The sequence below is a fragment of the Harpegnathos saltator genome, unplaced genomic scaffold (genome assembly GCF_003227715.2).
Source record: "Harpegnathos saltator strain DR-91 unplaced genomic scaffold, Hsal_v8.6 scaffold393, whole genome shotgun sequence".
Classification (NCBI taxonomy): Eukaryota; Metazoa; Arthropoda; class Insecta; order Hymenoptera; family Formicidae; genus Harpegnathos; species Harpegnathos saltator.
In genome coordinates, this window is record NW_020230198.1 from 842311 (window position 1) to 855067 (window position 12757).

Sequence of the window (12757 nt, forward strand, 5' to 3'; positions counted from 1 at the left end):
GAATCTACAGATTTATAGTGATATATTTGTACCAGTAATACAAGTTATACTTCTCGCCATCCTATAAATCAATATTTGTAATATATATAATAATATATTTGTAACAGTTTTATCATATATTTAAAATTAATTATAACGTACTTATTACCACGCATATTCGTTACATTTATTTAATGTAATTTACATTCACGTCCATGTAACGCGTACAATGTATTCTCCAAATGTTCCTCTAATATCAAGGAATTTCGATCAAGATCTCTTTTGTAAAGTGGCAAAATAAAGCGTAAAAATTAAAAATGACGTTGAAAACCTAAAACGAAGAAAACATGTAATAAAATATATCTATATGTACATACGTAAATGTGTGTGTGTGTGTGTGTGTGTGTGTGTGTGTGTGTGCGCGCGCGCGCGCGCACGCGTGTATGTGTGATTTAATTGTGTATACATTTAGTTGCGCACATTTAATAGTGTATTAATTTAGAAAACTGCGTTAACGTAATTTCTTATCTGTATTGTTATATATATTTTTGAGCTAATTTTCCGAAATAAATCTTTTTAAACTTCATTTACTTTGACCGATTTCTCACGAACTAAATATTACCTTGTTCTTGAAGTTTTTTTTCCAGATTACTTGTTCATTTGCTAGTTTCTTTTTTTAGATTTTCTTTTTTTGTTTTCTTCAACAACTTGCTTCCGAGTTAATATTTTCCTTATTATTTTCTGCTAAATTGACTCCTTTTGGTATAAAGTTGTTTGAATTTTTGAAATTATCTTTTTATAAATTTCTCATCTAAATAAATTTCTGTTTATTTAATTTGGCTTTGTTTCTTGTTGATAATGGCCTGTTGGGATATTAATAGATTTTATATTATGTAATAAGTTATTAGTACAGTGTTTAAATTTCATTATATATCCATTAATATAACATACAATTCTCTTTTTCTGATATTATATAATATAGCTCATCTATTAACATTTCTTTATCAACTTCCGATATCCTAACACCCATATCTAACAAATCCATTATGCCGTCAAATGCATCCGTACTAAATATCAAAAACATTTTATTAATTGAGTTGCATAAAATCTCTGTCACAATATATTTTTATAAAAACATAGAAATTAAAATTTATACTTTATTAAATGTATACAATACAATAATCATTCCATATACGTACCTCGTGAAATGTGGATATTTTTGTAAAATCTCAGATAACAAATTATTTATCGCGTTGATTTCTATCTCTTTGTGTTTTCTTTCATTCTTATTAAACATATTTATATTTCTATTATTTTGATATATATATTTGTCATCTGAGTTTATATGCGTCATATGTACATATTTCTTATTATAAATTGTTGTTGTACTAATATTTGTGTTGAATTTATGTTTCATAGTTTGCGTCCAACTATCAGACATGTCGTGACGTAAGATATTTTTACTGTCAATTAAAACAGATACATTATTTCCCTTCTTAGTTTGCCTAAAAGCGTAAATAATATATCCAAACATATTTTCTCAAATGAGTATTTATTATTAGTAGAACACTATACTCGTTGTACTTACGATCTAACATCAGTAGCATTGTCATTTTCCTTATTATTGAAGCCATTATTCAATTCACTCATAATTATTTCTTCGACGTCATATACTATTGATAAGTTACCAAATTTGTAAAAACTTTCGCTCGAAGGATTTCTTGTTCTCAAATGATTATCTTTATTCAACTCGTACAAAATTAATTCCTCACTAACTTCATTTGTCTGATTTAAAATTAGTTCTTCATCAATAGCTCGATTTATTTCATTTGTCATTATAGCCTTATCACTGCTACCATCACTTGATTCTTTTACTGTTACCCTTTCATCTTTATTCGACTCGCACAAAATTAATTGCTCACTAACTTCATTTGTCTGATTTAAAATAAGTTCTTCATCAACAGCTCGATTTATTTCATTTGTCATCATAGCCTTATCAGTGTTACCACTACTTGATTCTTTTACAGTTACACTTTCATCTTTATTCGACTCGCACAAAATGAATTGCCCAACTTCATTTGTCTGATTTAAGATTAGTTCTTCATCAACAGCTCGATTTATCTCATTTGTTATCATAGCCTTATCAATGTTACCACCACTTGATTCTTCTATTGTTACCCTTTCACTACTATCTTTATCTTCCTTATTTAAAATCAGTTCCTTATCACTAGTGGAAGTCATCTCATTCATCGTCACTCGTCCAGTAGTTTGCCTGAAAACGTAAATTATGTCTATGTGCCATATATACTTTCGAGCGGATATTTATCATACGGACCACTATGTTCGTTGTAATTACTTTTCGCAATCAGTAACGATATAATCCTTCTTTTTCTTAGGGCAAACATAGTTTATAATATAATTATCATTATTCAGACTTGCAATTACTTCTGTATCATAATTTTCATCCAACACACTTCTAATTAGTTCTTTATTAATATCTTCGTTAGCCTTGTTTAGTATTGCTTCCTTTTCACTCTTTTGATTTATTTTTATTTTATCATCGGTTTGCCTAAAAATATAAATATAAATGTAAATCTAATAAGTGTGTACATTTATGTATATATTCCCCTCTCCCTTGATCGGATATTTATTAGGCATATCACAATGTTTGCCGCTTATACTTATCGCTTTCGGCAAAGATATTTTTCTTATTTTTTTTTATACTTCTTCCTCTTACAACGTTTCTTATAACTGTATAAAATAATCGCATTTAATAACATTGAAGTTAATACATTAATAGCTTACCGTTCATTAGGTTTGGTAGATTTTTCAATTTCTTGACATTTGTCTTGTTTGGTTTCAACGCTTGAAACATTATCCATAGTTTTTTTAAACTGCGAAAAGATAGATAAGTTTATTTTTTAAATATAACATTAACTGAATTTACGAAATAATACATAATTAAGAAAATTTCAGGCAAAATTATTGACAATATTTTGAAAACAACATAGTAAAAATTAAAATTCTACTCGGAGATAAGAGTATTGCTATTGTGTATAGTTAATGGCGTCTTCACTTTTTGTTTCTATTATAGATTTAAACTTTTTTTTTTTATAAAGAAACATTTCATCTAACATTATTTCAAATGGACATTTAACTCTTGAGAAATGTTTGTAGGAATCAGTTGTAAAACTTTTTGGTTAAACATTTATAAAACGTTCCTAAAACGACATGTATGTGTTTTATATTTTGGATTTGAACAAATAATATATTCCATCATTCATTTATATTTATTTTAAAGTTAATTATTAAAAAAAAATCAATGCACATCGAATTGATTCAAAATATCTATATATAAAATTTGCTCGACTTTTCGGTCTGCCGACATACCATGCCAACAGACTTTATCATCAACATGAACTTAATGTGGGTAGGGATGGTTATAGGAAGGATTCTGGTCGAATCTACTATCAATCCAGTAGCATGCTGCTAATAATATTTATGATAAATAACACTTTTGGCTTACTGAACTATTGTTATTTGCTTCATTTGCATTCTGTTGCCTAGATACGGTAAGACTGTTCTCCTTCTTTGCTTCTGAAGAAAATAATTTAGATTTATTACATATCAGATCTAGATTAACACATACAGAGAGACGTATTTGGACTGTTTGTCGTGTAATTATCTGTATGATGTATCTGTACGACCGTGACATGTTATTTGTTCGCTTCTATATAAAAATAATAATGTGAATTTAATTAATATTATTACGAAATATTATTAAACATTATCTAACGTTCTAACGGAAGTCTATGCCATTTGTATAATGACTAGAAGAAAAAAATAACTAAGAAAATATCTCAAGATATCTAAATAATATTTATCAAGAACAAGGGAAAAGTTGCTCTTTTTTACTTTTTTGCTTTCAGCAAAAAATTTAATGTAAAATATACTATTATATTTATGTAGTCATTTTACCGCTTGTGCTATATGAGTCAATGTCGACATAATAATGGTCTTCCATTTTAGAATCATCATTGTAAATAGATGAACAGGCTTCCAAACTAGCTTGGTCCGATAGCACGCCTTGCGGAGTACATGATATATCTTGGCACCATTTTTCTGTTATTTTGTTGTAATATTCCAAAAATGCATTCTCCACATATGAAGCCATAATGTGTGTAGAATACAGAGGTAACTTGTATTTTACCCATAATATGTCATTATTATCACGAATGTATTCTTCGCTGTCTAGATTTTTCTTTACTTTTTGGTACAGTACCTACAAATTATTGACATTGAACATTTTGTGCAAGTTCTATTAGGTTAACATAGGTAAACGTTTATGATATCCAGTGAAAAAGTTTTAGGCGAGATAGATATACAGGGTGTCCGGTAATTAGCTACCAACCCGAAATGTGAAGGTAGATTGGTTTAAGACAAACATAAACGTCCCATACCATTTTCGCAGAGATTCGCAATAATTATCGAGTTATTAATGGCAGAAAGGGAGTGATTATTTATTACTCGATATCTTGTATACATACACAGAAAAAAACTGTTTGGATTAACGTTATAACGTTGCAACGTTCATTGTAATGAAGAAACCAAACGCGTTTTGGTTAAAGGAAACGAAATTTCATATAACCGAAATTGGCTTATAATAACCAGAGATCTTGTTTCTTTCAATCAAAACGGGCTTGATTCGTACATGCGATCAATTGTGTTGAATTCAAAATTCAATCAATCTTTTTTCTCCGTATACATGCGTACGTATATATATATATATATATGTGTACATGTATCTACGTGTATTCAACTGCTTTATCACTGCCAAGATATTAATTTGACTGTCAACTGAAGTTTATTAAATTCAAATTTATTATTGAAATTTTATCATTACTATTATTATCAAAAATATCAATGTGTGTCTCTTTTTATCACTATCATATCATAAAATGATTTTATAAGATGAAACGAACTGCGTAGCATACCTCACAATTTTTAATCTCATTTTGTAAATAGAAGACATTATCGCACCAAGATGTCATCTGGTCCATCCCATATATCAAATTTTCCCCAATAGTCATTTTAAATACCTTCTGCATTCTTTCCATTAGATTAATTGCAGTATCGTAGAAATATGCAGTCCTGTAAGGAACGTGAGAAACATTAAATGCTAAAATAATCTGTCTATTATATTAGCATTAATTAACGGCAATATTCGTATAAACGTACCTCCGTATTATGGCAATACTACTATCGTAGAAGTTAAACAAGCGTTTCTCAAGTATTTGTTTTTTGAAGTCAAAAAAGGCCTTAGACGTGGATCTGCGAAAAATAAATACTCTGTGCTGTTTTCAGCAATATTAGGGAGAGAGTAACACGTTATAAATTGAAACTCCGTTACCGTCACAAGCTACTTTTTCAATAACAACTTAATAAATCTTATTCCCTTTTCGTTGATAATTAATTAATGGCGACGTAATTACATTACAATTATTGAATAGTGAATATAATCGTCGATTTTTATCATTAAATTGGACATGTAAAAGACGCATATCGCCAAAGTTTCCGTGCGTGTGCGTGCGTATGTATGTTGTGGGAAAAATAATAATTGCGAGATATATCACAATGGAAGGACAATAGAAATTATTTAGATATTAACATGCATTAGTCATTGACATATTCGTGTAGCAATGGCATCAATTCTGAGATCCGTCAAAAAGAAGTGATCGGAAATGGAAACAAAGAGATGAAAAAGCAACAAACACGATAACGGTAACGATAACGATAACGGTGATGAATTATCTTCCATGATGGATAATAAGTAAAAGTACAATACTTTTAAAAGGTAACTCTCCCTTAATTAGATTTTTTTTGTAATGGATTTTATGATAATGTATAGTTCGCGAAGATTACGGCGAAATAATATATAAACGATTACTTCACTTACTCTAATTGCGTCTTGACATAATCTAACTCCTTCTTATTCATTTCTAATTCTTTACTCAACTCAATGTTTTTCATTTCATGTTTGTGTATTATTGCGTCCTTCTCCTTAATAATTTCCTTCTTCTCGCATTCTAATACGGCTTTATAGTGCGTCATTAATATGTTTTTATTATCTACCACAGACTCTAAGATTAAATTTCTATATTCCTCCAACGACGATTTCATTATTTTATGCTCTATAACAGGATCTTTTGTTCCGAACTGCTCCTTCAGTGTGGTAAGCGCTTTCTTGAGATCGTCTATTTCGCTGCTAAGATACGGAATCAATGATTCATGCTCACAACATTTTCTGTCTTTTAATTTCTTCTCATTGATATCTTCTAACTTCGATTGCAGTATGGAATAATCTTTTTCTACAGATACACACTGACTGCATGACTACAAAACAATATGTACATAAATTTTATAAATTATTTTGTAATTATTTATAAATTGTTACCGTATAATAAATAGAGAGATAAAAGATATTAATGAATATAAATTTACTTTTAATTCTGGCCAAGTTAGACGCCTCTTGATTCTTTTATCAGGTTTTTTCTTGTCAGTTAAGATTTTACATATGTTTATCAACGACGCTTTTTTCGTATTGGCATTTTCAAGCTTACTGCCATCTTCAAACTTACTGCCATCCTCAAGCTTATTGCTATCCACAATTACGTATTCATTTGCCTTATGATGGTGCGATTTAACAGCTGTATCATTTTTATTTTCTACATATTCGTCATTTGCACAATCCTCGAACAATATTCTTCTCTTAACTGTTGGGGAGGCAACTTCTGGCAAGCCATCCACTGCACCCATTTTCTTTGAGGAAGTAAAAGTTTTCTTTTCACCGTTGTCCATACTGTTGCTACGTTTAAAAATACTTGGCGTCCATTTCTCAACGTTCTTCTTTATTTGGCCCACTTTGACGAACGCTTCTTAAATAGTGAATATGAATTCACTTTAGATATCTTTTTACTCAGAAACAAAATGAGTCGAAATGTAAGACTGTCACGCTTTTGTAGATATCCGCACATATTTACATAGCGCGTGTATAATTAAAAATACACACAACTACGAGCATCATAATTAATAAATAAAATGAAAGTAGTATACAATGTGCCGTACAATTGCGATATATCGAGTAATTCACGAAGATAAAAGGCGCACATATTTTGATACGATATTTATATACGTAAAAGAAAACTCACTTTCACTTAGAGATTTGGATTGCGATAACTTGGTTGAATGTTGGTCAGGGCTTTTGTCATTATTACTCTTTACTGGGCTCAAGCTCTTCGTTGGGCTTATATTAAATCTCGCAAAACAATCAGGTGAACTATATAAATATATGCATACATATTAATAACAATTATATGTATATATGCAAGACGTTTGGCGCAACACGTATGATCACCGTTTGTGTGCGAATAGAGCTCATTAAATTGAATAATTCTACAGCATTTTGCAAACAAACATAGTAATTTTTGAGATATAAGTAAAATGCAATCTTGTAATGTTGGAAAGCACACTTCCGTCGTCCAGCATTATGCATCGTTGTCAAGATTGTCAATAGATTCAGACGTCCTAGATGAGACTACACCTAAAGAGCTCGTCCCACTTGTTGAGCTCGTTGAATTCATCCTATGCGCATTTATTTACAAATTTACATCTAAAAAATTATATTACCATAGTTGTTTGAAAAATGCTATAGACTTGTTCCTTTAGTTTTATGAGTTCTACCTGCACAAAAGCGAACGTACATGTTGCGTCATATAATTAGTATTAGTAATGATGCTCAATATCTGCAAGTACATTTCTCTTTATATATTATTAATATTTATTACTATTTTACAATATCTTGGATAAAATAGATATTCTACGAATAGATGTGATGTTATCTTACATCTGTTTCTCAATCTTATAAGATTTGATTTCTTTCTCGAGATCGATTGCGCGATCGTATTTTATGTCACTAGCCTAAAATGTAAAGAGCACGGACATTTAATATATTTGTGAAGGAATGAATAATGAATTATAAATAGCTGCAATTGAATTAGATGAGCTCTTACTTTCGTTTCAGAAGTAAAAGAAGATTCGCATATCGCATATCTATAAAAATTCAAATTTCTATAATATATATATGTGTGTGTAAGAACTACATTTTCGAAAAATATATTAGTATATGTATATAAAAATATATTGTACATATGTGTATGTACAAGAATATAAAATATGTTAATAACAACGCTGAATATCCGCTGAACATAGTCTGATATATATCAATTAATGTCAACCGATATTTTATACGAAATAGACATTTTGTACTCTTTTTAATTTTTTAATTTTGTCTTACGATTCGTCCTTGGTGCATTCATCAGGGGATAGAGTACATAAATCATCAACTAAGAACTCTGTTGTTGTATCCCGTTTTATAGGAACGACATTGGCAATTTCATCCTGAAATACGAGAGAGATATAAAATAAATGTATTTATATATGTGATTATAAAGTGAATCGATTATAAATTCACTAAATTCTTACGTTTTCTTGAATATAGTCCGCTACAGATGTACATATTGACTTCCTGTAAAAATTTAAATTTTTTATATTGATGTGTAAAAACCATGTTTTTTTTGTAAAAGAATGTATTATATATATATATATGTGTATGTATGTATAAAAATATGGAACAATGTTAGTAGTATAAATATCTATAGACATAGTCTTATTTATTGTTAACATTATTATTGCTATATTTTATAGACAAAATGAGTATTTAATGAATGCTCGATAAATAAATTTTATTTCATCTTACAAAATATCTTTCTCTTCGTTAGAAGTCGATAGTTCACACTTATTTTTCTTGTCAACAGTCTTTTTCTAAAATACAAGAGACATAGTATATTTTTTATTAATTCAATATAATTATAATTAACTTCTATATTCAATAATGAAACGATTCGTTTGAATACGGTAAATTCTTACGCTTTTCTTGTCTGTATCAAGGTTTTCCATCTCTTTCAATGGTATATATGTACATTTCACATGTACACGTGTTACATTTCTGAAAAATAAACACCATTATTACAATATTTTATATAAAATAAATATTTAATAGAGACAAATTCAATTTCTTCTTACTCTCGTTTCATTTCACTTATTTCTTCTTGAGTGTGCTCTCTGACTAGCTGAAGGGAAGAAAACAAATCCGTGCAAATTTATTTGAATATTCATAATGCCCAAAAATGTAATTGATAAAGGGACGTAATTTAATCCAATGATATGGAGAAATTCTTTTGTTTTTGTTAATAAAATGACAAAGTTTTGAAACAAAGTTTGTACCATATAAATATAACTATATAAATATATAAATATTATATATAAATATATAAATATATAAATATTATATATAAATATTATATAAATGTAATATCATATAAAATTTTAGATAAATTTGCTTACGTCTCCAACCTCTTCCGTATTGTCGTATGAGTTTTTACGTTTGCGACTCGAGAGAACTTTTAAAGTTTCGCCGTTCTGTCCGATGAATTCAATTTGTATAATTTTACTTGGATTATTTTTACTATTGCAATCTTTCGTGAAGCAGTTGAGGTTAAACATATCCTAAATCGACAAATGTCAACAACATATATATACCGTTAATCGATTCACAATATCAGATCGTCATAAAATATAATTTCTCCAAAATCAGTTAATTACCATGTCGTCTGTTACATTACAAAGATACTTTTGGTGTTTCCAACAAATCGAATGATACTGTAATATGCACGGTTCGATACTGCTGCAGAATACTGTAACCATGCCTTTAGAAGTCGGATCCCTGAGAAGTGCATTTTGATCGTATGAAGCCAAAATTATTTCAACAATGTGTCTCGCAGCTCGAGATACAACGACGGAAAACGTTTGTGTTATCATTATAATTATTCTTAAGATTATTAGTTAGACATTATCTTAATAATAATATATTACCCAATGTATATAGCATTATTTGTTTCATCCAATACTGATATATCGAAGCTCATCTTCAACGTCATACTATCTTTGCACATCGATTTCAGGTTACAATACGCATCCGGTTTACTAAGTTGCGAACATTTGTTTCGCAGATCAGTAAGTTTGAACTGATAAAAAGAATCAATCGGATGTTAATTGAATTCGAAGCGAGACTGTAGATGAAATATCTCTATGGAAGAATCTCATGAAACTGTCGCGATCCCGGCGAGTTTAATGTTCGTCTCGATGCCGTACGTAATATCAAATGCACCCTATTTTCGTTTTCTTTTTTCTTTCGTGATATAAACGAGCAGCCATTCGTTTTTACACTCTGCGACAACTCGCCGTGATCTCAGTGATTTTCACTTTTTCTACGTTCGATAATGAACACGTAAATGTAATGAAAACGTAAATGCAACAGAATACGTACGTATAAACCTTTTTTCGTATTCTCATCAATAATAATATTCGTCTCTGGTATATGATAATCGGCAAATAATGTTCCAGCTTCCAATACAGCCAGACCTTCATCAATCATTATTTTCACCAACGAAAATCTACAAGTAGCGTGTGTGTTATTCTACAGCTGTGCCGTGTTGCACGCGCCCGCTGCTCGCGAATAGCCATACCTGTAGAATTTTAAATATGTCCTCGTTAAGGCATAATAAATTGCAGGGAACTTGCATTCGTAAGTAGTCTTCACTTTATATAGATGTTTGAACGCTTCCCACCAATCATCAAACTCCTTTGATTCTAACAAGCAGAGGCACAGCATGTATTCCAGCAGTTCTCGCTGGGTCAGCTTCTCAGTAAATGTAGCCTAAAAATTCAAGAATGGACACACTCGACAGTGCAGATTTCATCAGCCACGGTTTCATATGGCGAGTATTAAAATATTGATCGTGACGAGTGATCGACCTTTGTCGTTAATTTGTTCCACGTCACGTCGACTACCTGTAGCTAGAAAAATGCGATTTTTGCGATATATCGCAAGCAGTGCGATGTTTTTTTTTTCTTAAATCGCAACGCGACATGCAATTGGACTTTTATCGCAAAATCGCCCCGGCAATTTAGAACCATATGCTGCTCAGAATCGCACTTGCAATTGCAAAAATCGCATACAATTTAAAATTGCATTACAAATTAAAATTATTAATTTATTAAAATTTTTTAATTATTAAAATATAAAAGGATTAAAATTAAAATAAATTAAAAATTACATTAAAAATCAAGAATTAAATACATTAAAAATTGAGTTAGTGATATGAAGTCGCGTTTGTAAAATTGTGACGTGACATACCTCATTCGTCACGATCCTTAAGAAGGATCGCATCACGATATACATTTCATAACTCTATGAAGCTTGCGATTCGAGTATGGAACTTACCATTCAGGCTGCATCATATTTTTGTTGTACGACGAAACACAATCACGAAATACTTTTATTAATTATTAATTATAAGACACATGTTATTTCAGAAGTCAAATTTAACTCATAATAGCGCGGGGCAATGGTGGCCCACGCGACGTAAACAACAAATCGCGTAAAATCAGTCCGGACGTGTTGAAAGTTGAAAGTACAATCTACCTCTTTTGTAGTTTGTTCGTCTGTCATTTCATTGATACACTTCCTGTATATCGCGCTCGCCTCTCCATATTTTTTCTGTCTATATAATGACGCTGCTTCTTTTATAGAAGATTGTAAGTCCTGACAAAAGCACAATATTTTCGTTTAGCTATAATAATAAGAATGACGCCAAAAGAAACCACGTAAAATTATCGAACGTGATTTACCGTCATATTGTTGTATCGTCCTAACGTAAAATCTATAAAGCAGCAACGTATAGATAAAATAAAAAATCCGCTGTTCGCTGGTCAGTGCTGTGTCAAAAGGTTGTCCACCTGGGGAGAATTAGATTCATCGTACATAAATTGGAGTTGCCCATTTTACGAGCAAATTTTTCGTCGAAAGGCGTGTCTTTTCAACGCTGAAGAGCTGAAGAGCGAGAGCTCCCGCAAATTCGACCCACGTGTCGGAATAGCAGATTCCGGTCAGGTAAAATGCCGTTTTATCGCGTCGTCGTTTAGAAATCGATTCGAAGGCTCTATCTAGAGACTCCGACAGAGACAGATTGTACGAGGTACTGCAGTTAGAATATCGAATACACCGTCGTGGACGCGCGTCGCCGCCTGCAGTTATACCGTCGAGATACAGCGATGGCTGTGAAAACGACGGAGATTATCAGTCGCGAGAGTAATCTCTGCAGAGATCCCGACGTTTCTCTCTTTATCTATGCGAACGTAGATATCGTCCTAAATTTATACGATACTTCACGCATTCACGCTCTTTAACCATCATTTATTCGCGGGAGGAGATGAACAGAGAAAGAAGAGCAACATAAGAGAGACAAGAACAGCGGAGAGAACAAAACGAAACAGGAAAAACGCGCCTTACAAACAAGACAATTCGCAACGGGGATATCATGAATGATGACGAACGTAAAAATTGACAAGCGGTCCGGTTCAATTAATTGGTCGCTGTCGAACTCAACGCGAACGGCGGCCGCGACCGCTTAACGAAAGCGCGGGAGCTTAACGGAAATAACATAGGACTCTATTAATACCCGGCGGTCTACGTCTTCAGCATGGTGCTTACACAGCGCGTAAGCGCTGCACACATAGGGAGCTTGTCAAAGGGAGTACACAGTTTATTATTTAGTAATGACGAAAGAGGACGCGTTGCCACCGATCATTAGGCTCCAGG

The 12757-nt window shown here is 31.4% G+C and overlaps 2 protein-coding genes across 8 annotated transcripts in view; one reads left to right on the top strand and one right to left on the bottom strand.

The window, feature by feature from the left end:
- Positions 1–5: 5 nt before the first annotated feature.
- Positions 6–12757, bottom strand: part of LOC105190212 (putative leucine-rich repeat-containing protein DDB_G0290503) — a 48038-nt gene continuing 35286 nt past the window's right edge. For 2 of the 5 annotated variants that reach the window (XM_011152847.2, XM_011152829.1), the window contains exons 2-30: positions 11788–11895; positions 11582–11701; positions 10623–10813; positions 10424–10550; positions 9970–10121; positions 9700–9820; positions 9442–9603; positions 9121–9167; positions 8965–9043; positions 8795–8859; positions 8521–8563; positions 8333–8436; positions 8049–8088; positions 7883–7956; positions 7188–7315; positions 6481–6914; positions 5936–6372; positions 5218–5310; positions 4974–5130; positions 3958–4261; positions 3506–3576; positions 2785–2873; positions 2336–2548; positions 1568–2251; positions 1179–1484; positions 931–1046; positions 602–842; positions 142–310; positions 6–61 (exon numbers count right to left, since the gene is read on the bottom strand). In XM_011152847.2, the coding sequence (XP_011151149.1) occupies positions 811–842; positions 931–1046; positions 1179–1484; positions 1568–2251; positions 2336–2548; positions 2785–2873; positions 3506–3576; positions 3958–4261; positions 4974–5130; positions 5218–5310; positions 5936–6372; positions 6481–6914; positions 7188–7315; positions 7883–7956; positions 8049–8088; positions 8333–8436; positions 8521–8563; positions 8795–8859; positions 8965–9043; positions 9121–9167; positions 9442–9603; positions 9700–9820; positions 9970–10121; positions 10424–10550; positions 10623–10813; positions 11582–11701; positions 11788–11793 (4395 nt within the window). In that variant the 5' untranslated portion in view covers positions 11794–11895 and the 3' untranslated portion in view covers positions 6–61; positions 142–310; positions 602–810. Of the gene's footprint in view, positions 62–141; positions 311–601; positions 843–930; positions 1047–1178; positions 1485–1567; positions 2252–2314; positions 2549–2784; positions 2874–3505; positions 3577–3957; positions 4262–4973; positions 5131–5217; positions 5311–5935; positions 6373–6480; positions 6915–7187; positions 7316–7882; positions 7957–8048; positions 8089–8332; positions 8437–8520; positions 8564–8794; positions 8860–8964; positions 9044–9120; positions 9168–9441; positions 9604–9699; positions 9821–9969; positions 10122–10423; positions 10551–10622; positions 10814–11581; positions 11702–11787; positions 11896–12757 lie in introns of those variants that run through there. The other 3 variants (XM_011152855.1, XM_011152864.1, XM_011152872.2) reach the window with 3 other exon arrangements.
- LOC105190196 (ankyrin-2) overlaps positions 12629–12757 on the top strand; it is a 32932-nt gene continuing 32803 nt past the window's right edge. For all 3 annotated transcript variants that reach the window (XM_025300964.1, XM_025300965.1, XM_025300966.1), the window contains exon 1: positions 12629–12756. In XM_025300964.1, the coding sequence (XP_025156749.1) occupies positions 12715–12756 (42 nt within the window). In that variant the 5' untranslated portion in view covers positions 12629–12714. The remainder of the gene's footprint in view (position 12757) is intronic.